The sequence below is a fragment of the Neofelis nebulosa genome, chromosome X (assembly GCF_028018385.1).
Source record: "Neofelis nebulosa isolate mNeoNeb1 chromosome X, mNeoNeb1.pri, whole genome shotgun sequence".
In the NCBI taxonomy this organism is placed as follows: domain Eukaryota; kingdom Metazoa; phylum Chordata; class Mammalia; order Carnivora; family Felidae; genus Neofelis; species Neofelis nebulosa.
Window position 1 is genome coordinate 10,729,287 of NC_080800.1, and position 19,284 is coordinate 10,748,570.

Genomic DNA, 19,284 nt, shown 5'->3' on the forward strand with positions numbered 1-19,284 from the left:
GCCCGATTAGGATCCTGTGTCTCCCTCTCTCTCTGCCCCTCCCCCATTCACGCTCTCTCAAAAATGAATAAATGTTAAAAAAATAACAAATAAATTATCTAGTTCGGGGCACCTGGGTGACTCAGTCGGTTGAGCCCGGCTTCGGCTCAGGTCATGATCTCACAGTTTGGGAGTTCGAGCCCCACATGGGGCTCTGTGCTAACAGCTCAGAGCCTGGAGCCTGCTTCAGATTCTGTGTCTCCCTCTCTCTGCCCCTTCCCCACTCATGCCTCTGTGTGTGTATGTGTGTGTCTCTCTCAAAAGTAAATATTTAACAAAAATTTTTTAAATATATAAAACATAACTTTAAACACTTCCACAAGGAAAACTCCAGACCCAGATCTTGGCACTGCTGAATTGTTTCAAACATTTAAGGAAGAAAAATGCCACTTTTAATATTACTAATCAAATAAATAGAGACACAAGACCGGGTTCCATTTCAAGAGCCACCCTCTCTGGAGTCACAGCAAAGATGACCCTCTCCAGCCCAGAAGTGCTCACGCTTCCTTCCTTCTCCACTTCATCCTTTGAAAGGGAAGAGGCAAGAGACAATATTAAAAACGGTTTTGCAAGATTCACATCTAGGTGTCCACGTGTAACTAAAATGTGTCCCTCCCCGGTCTTCCTTCCTACTTTTCCCCACCCCATTCTCTGCTCAGGCCAAGCCAGTTTCTTCAGGATTCTACCAGTAACCAAGCCCGCTCACTCCTACCTCCCTTCTACCCAACCCTAAAGCCCTGCCACTCTTCTCAAAACACCTCAAGCCCAAGTGTCCACCAGAAGCTTCAGATAAGCTACGAGGGGGGAGAAAAAAAAAACAAAAAAAGATAAGCTACAAGATCTCGCCCTTGTCAGAACTCCTCCCAGACTCCCATCTGGAATTTTACAACTAGACACTAAGGATTCTCTATCCCACTGGTTTCTTTTACCTCCTCGGAGAGATGATCGGTTCCATCCATCTGTCACTTCCCTGCTTAAAATCCCTTGGTGATTCCCCCCAACCAAGAGGATAACCTCAAGTTATTTCCTGCTCTTACCTGTGGCCTGGCCTCCCCTGCCAGCCCCAGCACGTCTGTACCCAGGGCCTGAGATAGCTTCTCCCGGCCACTGAGACCCCTGTCGTCCTGCTCATCCTTCAAGACTTCGATCAAGGGGAACAGTCTCTCCAGGGAACCCCACTCTGAAATACCAACACCGGCCACCCCCACTCCTCTGCTCCGTTTCCCCTGGACAGAGGAAATTATTCTATATGAGCTGTACTTCTGTTGTCATTGTTAATCTCTCTGAAATGACTGTGCTGATGAGGACAGAACCCAGTTTGGGGGTTGGGGTGTTTTTTGCTTAAGATTTTATTTTTTAAGTCATCTCTACACCCAACATGGCCGGAGGGGGGGGGGCGTGGTGCTCACAAGTCAGAGATCAAGAGACTCAGCAAAGTACCTGGCTCATCCATCGGAGCAGGACTCCTATAGCTTGTTGAGGGAGCAGCTTTCATTCCCCGGAGGGCCCCCAGGGTAGAGGCATGGAACGGGAACTCAGACGCTCTTAGGGAACTCCGAGCCAGTGGCCTTGAAGTAGGCCTGTTTAACCCCACTGCAGAAGCCAGCGGAAACACCGCAAGTCCCCTTCTAATCCTCAGGGCCATGATGAACTTCCCGGAAACTGTTTCACCCCAAGCTTTCCTGGACTTCAAAAATCTGACGAGAGGGAAGTACTTTTCACCAAGGACAGGAAAATATTAAGACATCAAAAGAAAATACAAGCTGAAGGCGGGGAAAAAAAGTAATGACGTAACATTCAAACTGCTCTTTAAATTATTTTTGGGTCTGTCTGCCTGCGGCAAATTACTTCTAAAGCCTCTCCAAGCTCTGAATTCTGTTATTCTGTGAAAATCTGAGCTGAAAGTATTCACGTTATTAAAGAATAATAATTAATCCCATTTACCCTATTTAGTATGGTTTAGCACAGTTCTCTGATACCAAATGTACTTTTACATACCTCGTCATCCGTACATTTATAACGTAGACAGGCCTTAATAAAGTACATTTTACACAACAAAACCCTCATCCTTTCCACAAATATTTCTGGAGCACCTACGATATGCCAATCATTGGAACAAGCACTGGGACAGAAGAATGAATAAAACAATCTTGCGTCTTGATGAATTTGAACAGAAAAGAAAGCATATTAAAAACACTAACAATAGGGGCGCCTGAGGTTAAGCATCCGACTTTGGCTCAGGTCACAATCTCGCGGCTCCCGAGTTCGAGCCCCTCATCGGGCTCTGTGCTGACAGCTCAGAGCCCGGCGCCTGCGTCGGATTCTGTGTCTGCCTCTCTCTCTCTCTCTCTCTCTCTCTCTGCCCCTCCCCTGCTCGCGCCCGCTCCCTAAACATTAAAAAATTTTTAACAATAAATAAATAAACACGAAGAAGCCAGCTGATAGTAACCAGAAAAATGTTAAAATTATGACGTGGGTGACACAGGCTTAAAAATACAGTAGCAGCCCACGTACCCCTCTGCCACCAGCTGACTTGTGTACCTAAGGGTCAGTTGGGTTTGCTCCCACACCTATTTACGCCAGTTGTATTTACTATAATTATGAAATGTAATTCAACGCTACCTAGACAGATAAAACGTGTGCACAAGAAGAGTTCTTATTTCTTTGAAACCCAAGCTGATCGCTTTGCAAAGTCTTAGTGGTGGGTCAGTTGGAAACGCGACGTACGAGCATTCTGCACACAGATTGGGTCCCCATGCCTTGAAGTGCTCACTCGACTCGAGAAGAATCTGAAACTGGAAATCAAAAGCCGACGCATCTGCGCCGTGACGGACACGCCGAGCAAGACTTCAGGGGCCTCCCCACCAGGGCTCCCACTGAAAGCAGGGGTCTTGAGTCTCACGACAAAATATTGGAGAACTCGTGTTTAAGGCGAAACGGAATGCTCAAGCCACGTATGTGGCACTTTTGAGGATTCCCCACTTCGGCAGTTTCAATAAACCATCTGACTGCTTGACCCTGGAGGCAGCGGCGAAGGATCATCTCCCGGAAACCCCGGCAGGGGTCAAGTAATTTGGGCAAGAGCTTCCACCGGAGACAAAATATCCTAATTATTTCCTGTTTGTCACGAACACTACTCTGTGCTACCGGCCTAGGAGGTTGATTTCCAATCTCAGTGTGCATCCAGACACTTAAAAGGAGCGCTCTCCAAGGCAGGAGGGCCCGCTCACGGGAAGATGTTTACCCTCACGGGGCAAGAGGCTAGCACATTCTGGAAAGACTTCCTGCCCGGCTATTCATCGGGATGCCATTGCTTTGTGTCCAACTGCATCTGAATTTCCGAGCAACCTTCCAGAACCCAACATGTATGTATGCATGTATGGCTCCTCGTGGGGGGGGGGGGGGGGAAGGGAGGGAAGGGGGGGGCCTCTGAAGGTGGTCTGGGCCCTGTGTGGGGGTGACGAGAGGATCTCTGGAGCGGCCAACGCGAAGGAGAAGAGGGCAGGAGAAGCCAAAGCTGGAAACGGTACAGCTTCCTCCACAGGCTCCCTGGAGAAGGGCCAACCATCCTGTGATGCCGGCTTCGTGGAAACAAATAGTGTTGAAACAATTAGAGAGCTGTTTTCGCATGTTTTTCAAGCATAACATTACCCTTTTTTTCCCCCCTCCTCTAAATTACATCCATTTAGATCTGTAAGAGCCCAAAGAAATAATTTCATCAGATCCTTTGATTCCACGGAGTCAACGGAGCTCAAGAAGAGAAAATGATTTACCCAAGATCACAGAGCAACTTCGCGGCAGTGCAGGGGCAGGCGCATGGCCCCTGGTCTGCCCCGCTTTTTCCTCAATTTCCTCACCCTGGGGACCTGCGGCATCACCGCCAGGGAGCTTGCTAGAAATACAGAAACTCGGGTCCCATCCAGGCCGACAGAATCAAAAACCGTTTTTTGTTTTTTGGTTTTTTTTTTTGACAAGATCAAAGATGATTTGTAGGCAGGTGACAGTGAAAGCAAAACTGCTCTGAACCAGTTTTGGGTAAAGCTATTTTGTGAGATGACTGTTTAAATTCATAATCCTTGGAAACACATCCTCACCACAAAATGGATGAATGCAATTTCCGGATGTATCTGACCATTTCACATACAATTTAAAAAAAAATTTTTTTTTAATATTTATTTTTGAGAGAGACAGAACGCGAGTGGGTTGGGGCAGAGAGAGGGAGGGAGACACAGAATCCGAAGCAGGCTCCAGGCTCCGAGCTGTCAGCACAGAGCCCGACGCAGGGCTCGAACTCACGAGCTGTGAGATCATGACCTGGCTGGCTCAGAGCACCCAACTCTCGATCTCGGGGACGCTGAGTCTGAGCCCCATGTGGCGCACAGGGGTTACTTAAAAAAGGAAAAAATTCTGTTAGGCAACAGGAGTTCCCAACAGATGAAACCGGCATAAAACCGGGAACGGATGTGTGCCCAGCACACACGCGCGCAGAGGCACAGCCGCCAAACGTGGAACTCTTCGGCCAGTGAAAAAATGAGTTTCAACACGCTTAGGTGCTGTGCACCGTGTATGCACAACCTCCCATTGTGAACAACCATCAAAGTTACCGAATAGTCAAACACACTTCAAACATCAACGGGCTCATTGCATTTACATGAAATGTCCCCAGTAGGCACATCCACCCGCACAGAAAGTAGACGAGCGAGCGGCCACCAGGGGCAAGGGGGGGTGGGGTGGAGAGTACTTCCAATGGGCACGGGATTTCTTTTTAAGGTGACAACGACACGGGTCAGCGGTGGGGGGGGACACGACTCTGAATACACTAAAAATCACGGACTTTGTACACTCAAAATGTGCAAACTGTATGGCATGTGAATTACATTTCGATGAAGCCAAAATAAATAAATAAATAAACCTACTCAACAATGCAAACATATTTTAAGATACATTGAAAGATAGACCCCTACGTACCACTATGGCTCAGTATTTTATTTTTCAATTTAAAGACGTTGAATACTTTAAAATTTGAGTCCAAAGGGGCTTTTATTTCCATAAACCACACTCATTTTACTAGTAAATTAACTGATACCAGGTTAAGTAAGTGACTTGTGCAAGAACCCAAGTCCCAACTCAATGGGCCAATGGCGAGAATTTTCCCGACCTGAAATCATTTCAATTAAAACATTCATAAGGGTATGTTGGATAATTAAATACATCTGGAAAAACACAACCAGTTCACAGCCTTGTGGTGTATTTACTAAGAATCTACCAGAGGAAATCAGTAGGTTTCCTTCTGGCATAAAGAGAACTTTTTTTTTTTTTTTAATTGTAAAAACTCAAACCAAGGATACAGCCAGGACCAGTGAGGTATGCGCAAATTAACAAATTGGCAACTGAAATATAGAACCAACAACTGTCCGAGACACAAAGCGCTGCCTTGAGAACAGGCCCCTGGTCTGGGCATTTGCTTCATGAGAACGGACGTCCACACCGATTTCAAAACTACAGCCTCCCCCAGGTACTGTGAAAGTCATCCTCAAGAAGGTGCCCAGGTGGTAACCGGACGCTCGATGTCTAAAAGGTACGAGTCTGAACGCCTAGTGTCAAAAGACCAGAAATAACTTTATTTCAGGAAAATTAGCGAAGGCTTTCCTCAGTACTGAGCTGCTCCATAAACTTCCACACCTCTGTGCCAAGCACTGCCAAAACAGTTCCAGGCTCAGCGGCGGCCAGCTGATTTTTGTGTATGAGCCTCATTTAAAAGGGAGCATTGAGGGGAGCTTGGCTGGCTCGGTCCATGGAGCACGTGACTCTTGATCTGGGGGTTGTGCGTTCGAGCCCCACCTTGGGTGTAGAGCTTACCTGAAAATAAAGTCTTTTTAAAAAATAATAAAACAAAATAAAATAAAAGGGAGCATGGAGTGATGGGACTACTCAGGTCCAGGTGTTTAAACCGGTAGGAACCAGAGTTACAGGTCACGCGATCCTGTCCTTTCTAGAAGGATTTTATCCTAGCCCTCCCCTAACTTCTGGGTAAGAAATTTTCTTGTTGGATTCAGGGGCCTTGTTTCCTCTCATATTTTGATCACCTAGTAAATTCAAGAAGATTCAGCTGTAAAATTCTTTGCTCCTCCCTTTAAATTCAAAATAATGTCCTTCTTGCTGTCCCTCACCAAAATTATAATCAGCACAAAATTACACTCCCTCCCTTACACATACATTCTCTCTCTCTCTCTCTCAGCAGCGGAGGGCTGCAGACTGGGTAAGGGGCCACGGATGGGGGTGGCGGACGGCCAGGAATTCCCAAGCCCTGACCATTAACCCGCAGTGGTTAAACCCACGGCGTTCCTCATTAGGAATGCTTCGGCGGGGCTCTCCAGCCTGTGGCTTTTGTGGCGCGTGTGGCTGCAGTCTGGCTGCCACTAGAGAGGGATAACAGAGCGGGGAGAGAAGCCCTTCCCCAAACACAGCTCGCAGACGCTGCCAGCGGTGCAGCGGAATCAGGGGGATTGCCACAGCAACCTTCCGACAGAGTCCCCATTTAACGACATGCCGCTGACGGCAGCAGTTCGGGGTGTTAGGAGGTGACAGAAAGAATCCTACAGCCGCCCAACAGCCGCCCCGGGCCAGGTTGGAGATTTTCAACCCCCAGAACCCGGCATTCAGCGTTACGAGTCGGTCCCCCAGCTGCACTCGAACCCCCTTGGCAAGCCGCCTCCACCTGCGCCCAGCTCCGCATTTTGATAGTTGCAACAGGGGACAAAGAGACTCCCCCTCGGTCCCATCCCGTCCCTCCCCCTCCCCCCTTCCTGGCTTCAAGGGTCACGGTTCCCAAACGAGTTCTCGGAAGCCCCCAGCCTCGGGGAACCGGGCGTCCGTTTCCTGTGGTTTTAAGGGCAGCAAGACCACGGCGGGGGAGGAAGGGGACGGGACCCCACTGGGAGCGGAGCGCTCCGGCGACAAGGAGAGCGTCCCGGGAAACCGGCAAGAAGCTCCTCTCCGCCGACCCTTAAAATAAAGCCGGGGCCCGCCGCCCGGGACGCCCCGTCCGCTCTCCCTGCGGCCCCCACCCGCACCCCCGGGAGGCCGGCTCTCCCCCCTCCCGCGAACGCCCCGCCGGGGGGCCGCCCGAGCGCGGCCGGGGCCAGGGGCGCCCCCACCGCGGGGCCGGGCCGCGCACCTGGGCGTTCGGGACACCTGCGCCGCGCCCCTCCCACCTCCGGCACCCCCCCCCCCCCACCCGCGCCCGGGCGCCGAGGTGCCCCGGGAGCCGCAGCTGAGCCGGGGCGGGGCGAGGGCGCGGGGCCGGGGGCCGTGGCGCGGGGGGGGGGGGGGGGGGGGGGAGCGGCGCGCCGGCTTACCCATGGCTGGAGACTGGCTGGAGGGGCGCGGGCTCCCCGGGGACGGGCCGAGCCGGCGGCACAAGTTTGCAGGTCTGGCGGGCACGTGCGCGGGCCGGGCTCCGGGCGTGCTGCTGCGCTGCTGGGCCGGCGGCTGGCGGCTCGCTGCTGGCTCCGGGGCCGGGGTGGGAGCGCGGCGCGGCTCCGCCTGCACTGGGGGCCGGCCGTGCCGAGAGGGGCCCTGACGTCAGCGCCGGGGGCTTTGTGCGCCCGCAGCGAGGGCCCGAACCCGGCAGCGGGCGCGCCGGGGCGGCCGGCCCTGCTCGGGGCTTCCTCTGGGACCCCCGAGCGGGCGCGGAGGTGGCGCGGAGACCCGAGAAGCCAAGGGGGTGGGGAGAGAGGGGATCTGGGGAGGGGGAGAGGGGGCGCGGATCCGCTTCCCGGGACCGAACTGTTAACAGCTGGAAGGGGCTTTGCGGTCCTAGCCTTAACCCATTGTGCGGATGAAGAGACTGAGGCCGGGGACACCGAACCAAGGACGGCCAGTGTTTCGCAGCGCACCGCCCCCATCCGTAGTCCTGGCTCCTTTTGTTCATATATGAGCTGCGGGTGATTACTTAATTCGGTGGGGCTCAACCCTGGTTGCACATGAGAACCAGCTGGGGTGATTTACCCGGTTGCGTCAGGGTCTCTGCCGGCGAGACTGAGGCATCCAAGCTGCAAAAGCCACCAGGTGATTGCAATGTGCATCCAAGGTAGCCAACACTGACTTGAGTTACTTGTGGGTAACGATGATCTAGAAGGGCACGGGCGGCACTCTCCAGGCTGGGGTGGTGAGAGAGAGATCTGGTGGTGTCCTTCATCGGCCGTCTTGATCCCCGGAAGCCCACCCCTGTCGGGCTCTGGGAGACTTAGCAGACTCACCCCAGTCGCCGCGTCCCCACTGCTCAGGCCTTGCACGTGAGCCTATAAGTGAATTAATGGTTTAACAGTGTCCAGAGCTTAAATTCCTTCTGTCTCTTTAGAGAATAATGTTCCTGTCTCCAAAGGTATTAGAAAAGCTCTGAGGACCCTTGTCATTTTTCTACGGTGGATACTTGCTGAGACATCTCTGAGTGCGATATTGCGGCGGAGAGTTTATGCTGTGTTTTGTTGTTTTGAGAACACTTCCATTACTGGAACAGAGGGTTGCATAAGCTGAAACCGTAGCTAGTACCCTTAAGGGACATTTAACCCCAAAGAGAGAGCCTTTAGGATTGAGAAAGAGTGGAGGTAGCAAACATTTCGTCTATTGAAATTTATTGGATTAGGAAAGATTTTATCAAGGCAGAGCTCTAGAAAACCTAATAATATTTTTGCATTAAAGGACAGAGATTTGTGCTGAGCAGATCACTGGCTCATTTTCACAGTCCCACGGGAATAGTTAGTCCTAACCAATCTTTATGCACTAATAAAACAGCAGGGAGCTCACAGGTTTAACTTCTTGTCCCCATTACAGGAAAGTAATCCATTTGAATGAGGCCTGAATGTGCGCACGTGCAGGAATCCAGCCGCACTGGGCTATAACTGAGATCGCGTGCAAAGGGCAGAGACAGAGGTGCAAGTGGTTGGGGGCACAGGGGAATACACTTGGTTTCGTTGGTTCCTGCATCATGGGAGACTCCTAGGAGACCGTGCAAACGACAGAATGAGACTCGGGCATGACATTCTGAAATCGTGTGTTGGCAAGCCATCACCTCACTCCACCACTCTGGGACCAAAAATTGTAAGGTTGTGTGCCCTGAGATGAAAGTAAACCCTTTGGTCCACTTTCTGTCCTTCCCTAGAAGTCTTGGGTTTGTTTTTTGTTTTTTTTTTTTTTTACCCGTCGAAAAGAAATAACAGCTGTCCAAATATTAAAGCAAGCCACAATGGGATGCTGTGATTAAAAAAACCAAGTTATAGCAACTGTGTCCACAATGTTAAAGGAAAGCCACAGTTTAATAGAAATTTTTACTCACTTTGGAAATTTCATGGGCTTATTTCAACAATTGTCCCTAACACCCTTAAGAAGGAAAAAAAAAACCCAAAAAACAAAAAACCATATTAAATAACTGAAACCTTTAAAAAATGAAGCAAGATTTGGGACACCTGGCTGGCTCAGCCGGTAGAGCGTGCGACTCGATCTCAGGGTTGTAAGTTTGAGCCCCACATTGGGTGTAGAGATTGCTTAAAAATAAGGTCTTTAAAAAAGGAAAGCAAGACTGTTTTGCAGGTGGGCAAGTAAATTGGTAGAGCCTTTCTGGAAAGCTATTTGGTAGTATATATCAAGAGACTTAAAAATATTCATAGCCTCTGACCTAATAATCCCACTTCTGGGACTTTGTCCTAAGTAAATAATGACTGTTTCAGTCAAAAGTGATATAAAAAGACGTTTACCTCAGACACGATGTAAGCAACACCTATTCAATAAAAGGGAAGCAGTTACTTAAATTATTGTTAGGCTAGTTTAGTGGCTCCCAGCTGTGGATCATTTTACTCCTCAGGAGACCTTTGGCAATCCCTAAAAACAGTTTTAGTCGTCGCATCTGGGGAGGCGATGCTACTGGTCTCTGGTTGGTGGAGGTCGCGGATGCTGCCGGACATCCTGCGATGCCCAGGACAGCCCCACCATAACAAAGAACCATCCAGCCCCAAATGTCAATAGGGCCCAGGTTGAGAAACCCCGATCTGTATGATCATATATCATGCAGCCTTGTTTGCAAAGAATTATGTGGGAACATGCTCAGATATCTTGGGTTTTTTTTTTTAAGCAGAAGAAAAAGCTAAATGTATACTATAATCCTAGTCATATTCGTATGTACATATATATGTATTAAAAAAAAACTGCGAGAAAATGCACTGTTAGAGACTATTCTTCACCAAACGCAGATCAGCTCTCTGCCCACACAGCTGGACTACATTTCCCAGATGTCTTAGCAGTTAGGGGGATTGAGTTCTAGCCAATGAGGTCAGAAGTAACATCCACCGCTTCCAGGCCTTGCCCGTGAAACTCCCAACGCGATCGCTTCGACATGCTTTCCCCTTCTCTCAGCTGGAACGTGATGTTGACACGAGGGTGCCTCCGGGAACCACGTTGAAGACGGAATTGCCTGCGCCTGGGTGCTTGTATGGCTTTGTGGAGCAGAAGCCCACCGGCCACTGCCACGCTGATAGCCTGGAACTGACTCGACACTTGTGTGCACTAGAAACGAACTGCTGTTATGTTTGAGCCATTATGTATTTGGGGACTTATTTGTTATAGCCGTGGTCCTACCCTTATTAATAGATCGATATATTAATATATATATTTATCTCTGGGATTGGTGGGAGGTTAAGTTTTATTTTTATACCCTTTTGTGTTTTCCCAAACTTTGACAATGAGCCAGAATTACTTTTACAATCAGGAAGAAACGTATAGCTGTACCTCACTCGACACTAGAGATGGTCTTCTAAGAATTTGATTTTAAACTATAAATGACATTTCCAACTGCTTTCATACAAGTTGACTGTGATCTTACTGACCCTCCATGCCTCATCTAGGAGTACAAATTCATTATAAACTGTAAGGACACAGAGCGCCCTGGGGGCCCAATCTTTTGAGTGTCCGACTCTGGCTTCAGCTTAGGTCATGATCTCCTGGTTCGAGACTTCGAGCCCCACATCACGCTCTGTGCTGACAGAGACTGCTTGGGATCCTCTCTCTCTCTCTCTCTCTCTCTCTCCCTCTCTCTCAAATAAGTAAATAAACCTTAAAAAAGAAATTTAAACTGTAAGGACACATTTTGTCTGCTCCAATTATTTTTTGGGTGGCGTTTAATCACGTGTGCCCCCCACTCCTTTCTGTGTCATAATTACTCATGAATCTGGTCTCTGCGACAAAAATCTTCTCATGGGCAGAATCTTGGCTTGATCTTTGATTCTTAAAATCTATCTGCTTCTCCCTTACTGGAGTTCGTTTACTGGCACAGCAGGCACAATTTCTATATTGTGTAGCCTTTTCTCCTGTTTCTCAGAAAGATGGCTCCTTTCTGAGATGGCTCCTGATGGCTCCTTTGAAAACCCAAACCAATGGGAAGTCCATGAACTGGTCTTCAACTTCACTGTCACTGTATGGACAAGACAAAACAAAACACTGGGCTCTATTTTGCGGAACTAAATGAAAATCTTAGCAAACCTTCACATATTTGAATACACCAACAAAAGCACAGCCGACACAAAGTGGAACAGGAAAGATTATGAACGAAAAAGTAACACCACTAATGCCCCCAGCTGCTCAAGTGGGGGCTCAGAAGATACTGTCAAAGTTTGATGGGAAAAGAAATAGAGCTTTGTGAGGGCACCTGGGTGGCTCAGTGGGTGAGCTGGCTCACCTGGGTGGCTCTTGATTTCAACTCAGGTCATGATCTCACAGTTTGTGGATTCGAACCCGGCGTTAAGCTCTGCACGGACAGTGTGGAGCCTGCTTGGTATTCTCCAGTCTTCCTCTCTCTCTGCCCCTCCCCTGTCTCTCTCCCTGTCTCTCAAAAATAAATAAACATTAAAAAAAATAGAGCTTTGGGACGCCTGGGTGGCTCAGTCGGTTAAGTATCCGACTTCAGCTCAGGTCATGATCTTGTGGTCCATGAGTTCGAGTCCCGCGTCAGGCTGTGTACCGACAGCTCGAAGCCTGGAGCCTGGAGCCTGCTTTGGATTCTGCATCTCCCTCTCTCTCTGCCCCTCCCCCACTCACACTCTGTCTCTCAAAAATGAATAAATGTTAAAAAAATTTTTTTTAATTAGAGCTTTGAGAGGAGGGATAATGTAAGTGACATAAATTCTCATCTTTCACATCAAAGAGCCAGTAGATATTAGCTAAAGTTGGTAAAGAGAGAATTAAGCATATTACCAAGATTAGAGCCATTGCTACGACCCTATCATATCCGATGTCACTTATACACATTTATTTTTTTTTAATTTTTCTTTACTGTTTATTTTTGAGAGACAGAGTGCGAGTGGCGGAGTGGCAGAGAGAGAGGGGGACACAGAATCCAAAGCAGGCTCCAGGCTCTGAGCTGTTGGACAGAGCCTGACGCAGGACTCGAACTCAAGAACTGTGAGACCACGATCGGACGCTTAACCGGCTGAGCCACCCCGGGGGCCCCTATAAATAAACATTTCTGATACCTCCTTGGCTCTCCACCGATGAAATCCAAATTAAAGAATAGATCAATATAACTCCTCAATTATAATGTAAACGAGAAGTGAAAGTAGTTTCTAATGTGTAGTGTTTCTCTCGATGTGTAAATACTCAGGCATGATTACACCGGAAGATGCAACCAAGTCACCCAGTGAGCGACCGAGTTGTGGAACTGCCATGAATGGGGCTGCTGAGATGCTGAACGATCGATCGAGATGCGATTGAGATGTGCTGTACTGGGCACTCGAATATCAAGAGCCGCCTTGCCATCAGCGTCGTGATGTCCAAAATGGTGAAGGAGCAGATAAAGTTCCAAGCAAAGCAAAGTGCGGTCTTCCCTCAATTTATACAGTAATTGTATTCCTGGAAAAAAAAAAAAAATTCACATTGCTTACAACCATCCCCAAATATCTTGTGTTTATATGTAAGATGAACTTATTTTTTAGGTACCAGTAACTAGAGGCAGATTTTTCATCTACGTAAGTGTCCAGAAGACATTAAAAAATTGGTCAAGAAATGGGGACATGTCTTCATTGTGTGAGACTGTCCTGTGTACTGCTGGAGGCCAGTCACCCTGTCCTGGGCCCACTAAATGCCAACAGTGCCCCCTCCCCCTCCCGGTGACAACCCAGACTGCCCACACTGATACCCAAAAGGCCTTACATCCACAAGTCTGGATCGTGGAAGTGCTTCCAGAGAAATTCCAAAAAGAAGTAGTTGGAAGAGATTCCCTCTGGGAGTGAGGCTGGGCGACATTTTCATCAAGGCCACTGTTCTATTGAATTCTTTTCATATGTATGAGCTATGACAGCTACATGTATTTAAATAAGGGACCCTTGCCCATCGAGTGGTTAGTTCTATGCCTTCTGGGCTCCTGAGACCTTATTTCCAGACATACGCCATCTGTAAAACGGGTATAATCATAGTCCCCACCCCATACAGTTGTTGTAGGAAACTGGGTCTGGAGATGTGAGGTCATGTGACCCAGGTTGCACACCGAGCTCATGGCAAATCCAGATTTAGCTTCGAGCCCAGTGGTCTCCAAATCCAGGCTCTGTCTACTCCACCACGTTACCAGCCATAGAAAGTGTTTCTGGGTCATAAGATTGCTGTCTGGGCACAAGGAACAAATGTAAAGCCTCGGCCAGGAGCCTGTCGTGGGGCATCTTTTAGAGTCAGTCTCCAGTTGGGCTGTGGCTTAGAGAAGGACAAATGGCCACGTCCTGCCACGCGTGTGTGTCTCCTGGAGTGACAGGCTGAGTGGGAGGAGGACGCGGCTAAGAGAGAAAAGAGCCGCATCCCAGGGGGCTCAGGATCTGAAAAGGGGCTGAAAGCTCACCCCGCCCTGAAAACACAGCACATTTCTTGCTGTCTTTTTGCGAGAAAGCACGATCCGCAAGTGATTTTCCTTTGGTTTGTACTGAGCATTTCCATCCGTGAGTCGGGGTTATGTCCACCCCTGCTGCTCGTGTCTTCCACGGGACACTCTACTTCGGGACGGTGGCTGAGTTAGCCACACACATGAATCCAGACCAGAGTTCCCAGCGGGCCCTCAGGAACTCACAAGAAGACCGAAGAATATAGCTAATGGGACAGCGTGTCCTTTTTTTGCACATGAAAAAATTAAAACAGAACCCCGTGCAGAGCTCAACATTATTTAATTAGCCCTTAGTTTTCACCAGCCAACGATTTCTCTTACGCCCCACACACTTCCCACTTGCCTGGTAACAGTGAATCTGGTAGCCTCTTAGAAAAAATAGCGTCACTTTACTTTGCCCTAGAGTTTTCCTATCTCCCCTCCCAAGTGATACTTGAAACCGTGTCACAGAATCTCTGAGTTAAAGGGAATTTTATAACTCAGTCTGACGAATCCTCCACATTCAGGAAAATCCGTTGTGCCCGATCTGTGGCCATCTGCCTTTCAGGCATATTTGAATTCTCTCAGCCTCCTGGTTGTTCTATGGCTGACATTCTGTTATTTCTAAAGTTCTTCTTCAAGTAGGGAGCTCTGAAAAAGATGTAACTCTCCAGGGGTGCGTGGGTGGCTCTGGCGATTAAGCCTCCGACTCTCTTGATTTCGGTCAGGTCATGACCTCACGGTTTGTGAGTTCGAGTCCTGCATCAGGCTCTGCACTGACAGCACAGAGCCTGCTTGGGATTCCCTCTCTCCCTCTCTCTCTCTCTCTCTGCCCTTCCCCTGCTCACACATGCGTGTGCACTCTCTCTCTCTCAAACTAAATAAATAAACTTAAACAAAAAGATGTAAGTCTCCAGCTGGTTAGGTTGAAACTCTTCCCTTGAGTTGGAAACACTCAAGTAATATGGATTTTGCTTGTTTGTTTTTATTGCGATAAAATACATAGGACATAAAATTGACCACATTAAAGTGTAGAATTCAGTGGCATTTACTACATTCACAGCGGGGTGCAGACATCATCACTGTTCAGTTCTAAAACACTGTCACCAGCCCAAAGGAAAACCATCCTGTTAAGGTGTCGTTCTCCAATGCCCCTGCCCCATTCCTGTTTTTATAGCTGGATAATATTCCATTGTATGGATAGACTACAGTTTGCTTAGCCATTCACCCATGGGACATTTGAGTTGTTTCCACCTTTTGGCTAGTGTGAACTACACTTCTGTGAATAGCCAGTGTAAAAGTATCCGTTCTAGTCCTTGCTTTAAATTCTCTTGGATGTAGGGGCGCCTGGGTGGCGCAGTCGGTTAAGCGTCCGACTTCAGCCAGGTCACGATCTCGCTGTCCGTGAATTCGAGCCCCGCGTCAGGCTCTGGGCCGATGGCTCGGAGCCTGGAGCCTGTTTCCGATTCTGTGTCTCCCTCTCTCTCTGCCCCTCCCCCGTTCATGCTCTGTCTCTCTCTGTCCCAAAAATAAAATAAAAAACGTTGAAAAAAAAAAATTCTCTTGGATGTATACACACCTAAGTGGAATGGCTGGGTCAGGTGGCAATTCGATGTTTAATGTTCTGAAGAACCGCCATAGTGTCTTCCCCATTGGCTGCGCCATTTTACATTCCCAACATCAGCGTCTGAGGGTTCCGATTTCTCCACGTCTTTGCCAATACTTATTTCCCATTTTTCAAAATTACAGCCATCCTGGGCACCTGGGTGGCTTAGTCGGTTAAGTACCCAACTCTTGGTTTCGGTTCAGGTCATGATCTCACAGTTCATGAGATCGAGCCCCACATGGGGCTCTGCGCTGAACAGTGCAGGGCCTGTTTGGGATTCCCTCTCTCTCTCTCAAAATAAATAAATAAGCTTAAAAAAAAATTATAGCCACCCTAGTGGGTGTGAAGGAATCTATTTTTCAAGACCTCCTTGACATGGCCTCCAAGCCCTGCCCAGGCCCACCCTAACCTCCCACTGCCTGCCCCCATTCTCCATGCTTCTGCCTTGCTGCCCTCACAGGCCCTCGCTCCCAACGCAGGGCCTTTGCACGTGCCCTTTCTGCTGCTTCTTTGCCTTGCTAGAATCCGCACATTATTTGACTCAAAACCAGAGCATCATTTCCCCAGGGAAGCCGTCCCGGGCCTCTCCACTAAGTCAAATGCCCCAGTTGACAGTCTTACGGCACCATCCACCTCCCCTTTCTGGGACCTCCCACAGCTGCAATTTTACTTCGGATTCTGCGAATATACAATGTATGTTTTTCTCCTCCATTGGGCCATAATCATCGTGGGAGCAAATTAAAATGTGCCGATGAATGAGTGAAAAACTTTCTGAGGACTCTTGTGAGACTTTGAACTTGTGGCTAACTAAAATCTGGACGGGTTTTGAACATAAAGTTTCTAAATCCATGTCCCGTCTCCTCCTTCCGAGGCCTCTGTTTCTACAATAATAGTCTTCTGTCTGTCCTGCATCATCCGTATTTCCCTTTCAAGTGGATCTTTCCCACTGGTTCACATACATGTTACAGCTACTGCCTTATTTTCTTGCTCCTCTTCTTAGTAAAACTTCTGGGAAGAGCATCCATACTGGCCCACACTTCCTCACCTCTCACTCTCTGAAGCCTGCTCCAATAAGCCTGCGTCTCCATCATTCTGTGGAAACCACTCTTGTCAAGGACACAAATGGTCGCCGTGTGGCAGGATGGGACTCTTGCAGTGGATGCCTCCATTCTTCTGGAAACATGTTCTCATCTCAGCTTCTATGAAGCCACACATTGCTGGTTTTCCTTCTACTTCACCGGAGGCAACTTCTCAGTCTGCTTTGCTACTACTGAAAATTATCTTGTCATGGCAATGTTTATTTCTCTTGTCAGTTTCAAGCCTGGATTGGATGCTCCGGGTGGGCAAGGACCTTCTTTATCTTCATCACCGCTATAACCTCGTTGCACAGAATGTATTAGATGCTCGTGTTTTTGTTAAATAAACGAATATCTCCTCCATTTGAGCTTATATAACTTTGAACCCAAGAGACTCGTTAAAATTCTTGTATAAAACGTATCACGACATCTTAACAGCATCAGCCTGAGTTTTGAGTCTTCTACTGAAAACACTAGCTACCCGTCCTACTTGCGGTGAACACGACTTGTGAATTTTCATCCATCTTGTGGATAAAAATATTGACAATGACAATCTTTCTTCATCCTGGTTGACCTCAACTTATTGACCAGCATGATTGTTTTCAGCCTGCTAGGTAATCCTTGATTGTGTTGACACCCAGCACACATTTCTGTACGTTGCCCACAAGGAAATGACAACTTGTGTTGTGGAAAAAGGCCACTGTCTGTTTACCACACATGGAGTCCTGGGTTGATTCAGCTGTTCAGCTGGGGCAGACACCTGTTAACAGGGTGATTTCCAAAATGCACTGTGAGCAAGGTCCATTTAAAACTCAGAAAGAGGAACAGATGTAACAATTATGCAACCCTTGCATATTTCAACGCCCAGCAACCGCCTCATGGAAAATGAGCCAGTTCTTGTACCATATTGAAACCAAGGTCAAGGAACACCTGTAGTGCTACTGTTTCTGTTGCTCTGAGGAGGCCATATTATATGGCTCCAGGAGCCTCCTCTCCCCCTCTCCTGTGAATGGCTCTCCCTCTGCTTCAACCCTTCCCAAAGTCCACAGAGGATGTTGAGCATACCCCCGTTCTCCCACCTAGAAACCTTATCCAGGGAACCAATGAAGTTGGAGGGGTGTGTGTGAGGCAAGGGACCGCTGTACCTTAATATACACTATGCCTCATGAGCATCTCTTTCTTTTAAAAATGCTCAGAGATCTTCCTTGTCACTCTACCATGCATTTGTAGATGCTACACATCACTGAACATTTTCCCCAATGGATTCCTGACATAGAGGTGGGCAGGGTGAGCATTATCAAAACGTTCATTAAGACTAGGAGTGGTGTGTGCCTCAGCCATGGTTGTAAGACTCCGGATGATTAGAATAGAACTTGTAGACTGGAGCCACATGATTCTTATCAATTTCCCTTCCCACCCACCAATATCAGCATCGGTTAGAAGTGTGCTGCAGAGGGGCACCTGGGTGGCTCAGTCAGTTAAGGGTCCCACTTCAGCTCAGGTCATGATCTCACAGTTTGTGAGCTCAAGCCCCACGCCAGGCTCTCTGCTGACAGCTCAGAGCCTGGAGCCTGCTTCAGATTCTGTGTCTCCCTCTCTCTGTGACCCTCCCCTGCTCACACTCTGTCTCTGTCTCTCTCTCAAGAATAAATAAACATTAAAAAAAAATATTAAAAAAAAAAAAAGAAGTGTGCTGCAGTGACCAGGCGACATGGTGTTTTCTTTCCGGTAAGCGACCGAACTCCTTTGAACCTGTTTCCTTGCGCTTGAGAGGCAGAAAAGGCTACTACTGGCCCCGTGATACCTTGTGAAATTTTGAGGAGGCTCAGAAGAGTATTTGGAAACACATGGTTTAAGGTAAAGCCCTGTCTCCAGGCTTACTATTTTTTTTAATTTTTTTTATTTAAAAAAATTTTTTTTAACGTTTTTATTTATTTTTGAGACAGAGAGAGACAGAGCATGAACAGGGGAGGGTCAGAGAGAGGGAGACACAGAATCTGAAACAGGCTCCAGGCTCTGAGCTGTCAGCACAGAGCCCGACGCAGGGCTCGAACTCACGGACCGCAAGATCATGATCTGAGCTGAAGTCGGCCGCTCAACCGACTGAGCCACCCAGGCGCCCCATCAGGCTTACTATTTTTGTTGTGATTGCCATGATCTGTCAAGTCAACGTCTCCTTCTCTCTCATTCCCTTTGGAGACTCATGCTTCAGTCCAGTTTCCTGGTGTATCTTGACATGATGCAAAGAGTCTGTGATCATATCTGCAACGCCCTAGCTAGAATCCTGGGATGTAAACTGTCAGGCCTGAAATCCTGGACTCACGTTAAAGGAGGAGTTCATTCCCAGTTTACCTGGAAACACACTAAGGACCAGCTAGACCCTTCTCCCTGTGTTCCTCTGTGTCCTCAGTCCCCTGCTGATGTTTGTTGAATGAATGAATGAATGGATGGATGGATATAAAGAGCAGAGAGGCCTGGGATCAAACATCACCTTGAGCCCTTCTTAGGGCCTCAGTTTCCCACTCTGCAAACTGAAAAAAATAGACCCCTCACAGGGTTGGGAGGAGGATTTAAATAATAGCTTTAATAATAATAATAATAAATAAGAGATAATAATAAATAGATAAATAATAGCTAATAATAGCTTCTCCTTCCTGCATCCAATTTACCCT

The 19,284-nt window shown here is 48.2% G+C and overlaps 1 protein-coding gene and 1 long non-coding RNA gene across 2 annotated transcripts in view; both read right to left on the minus strand.

The window, feature by feature from the left end:
• GPM6B (glycoprotein M6B) overlaps nt 1-7,610 on the minus strand; it is a 147,535-nt gene extending 139,925 nt beyond the window's left edge. Inside the window, exon 1 of the mRNA XM_058714360.1 lies at nt 7,398-7,610. Within this exon, the coding sequence (XP_058570343.1) occupies nt 7,398-7,401 (4 nt within the window). The 5' untranslated portion in view covers nt 7,402-7,610. The remainder of the gene's footprint in view (nt 1-7,397) is intronic.
• Nucleotides 7,611-11,479: 3,869 nt separating this feature from the next.
• The window catches only part of LOC131502478 (uncharacterized), a 36,803-nt gene continuing 28,998 nt past the window's right edge, over nt 11,480-19,284 (minus strand). Inside the window, exon 4 of the long non-coding RNA XR_009257063.1 lies at nt 11,480-12,936. This is a non-coding gene — a long non-coding RNA (uncharacterized LOC131502478). The remainder of the gene's footprint in view (nt 12,937-19,284) is intronic.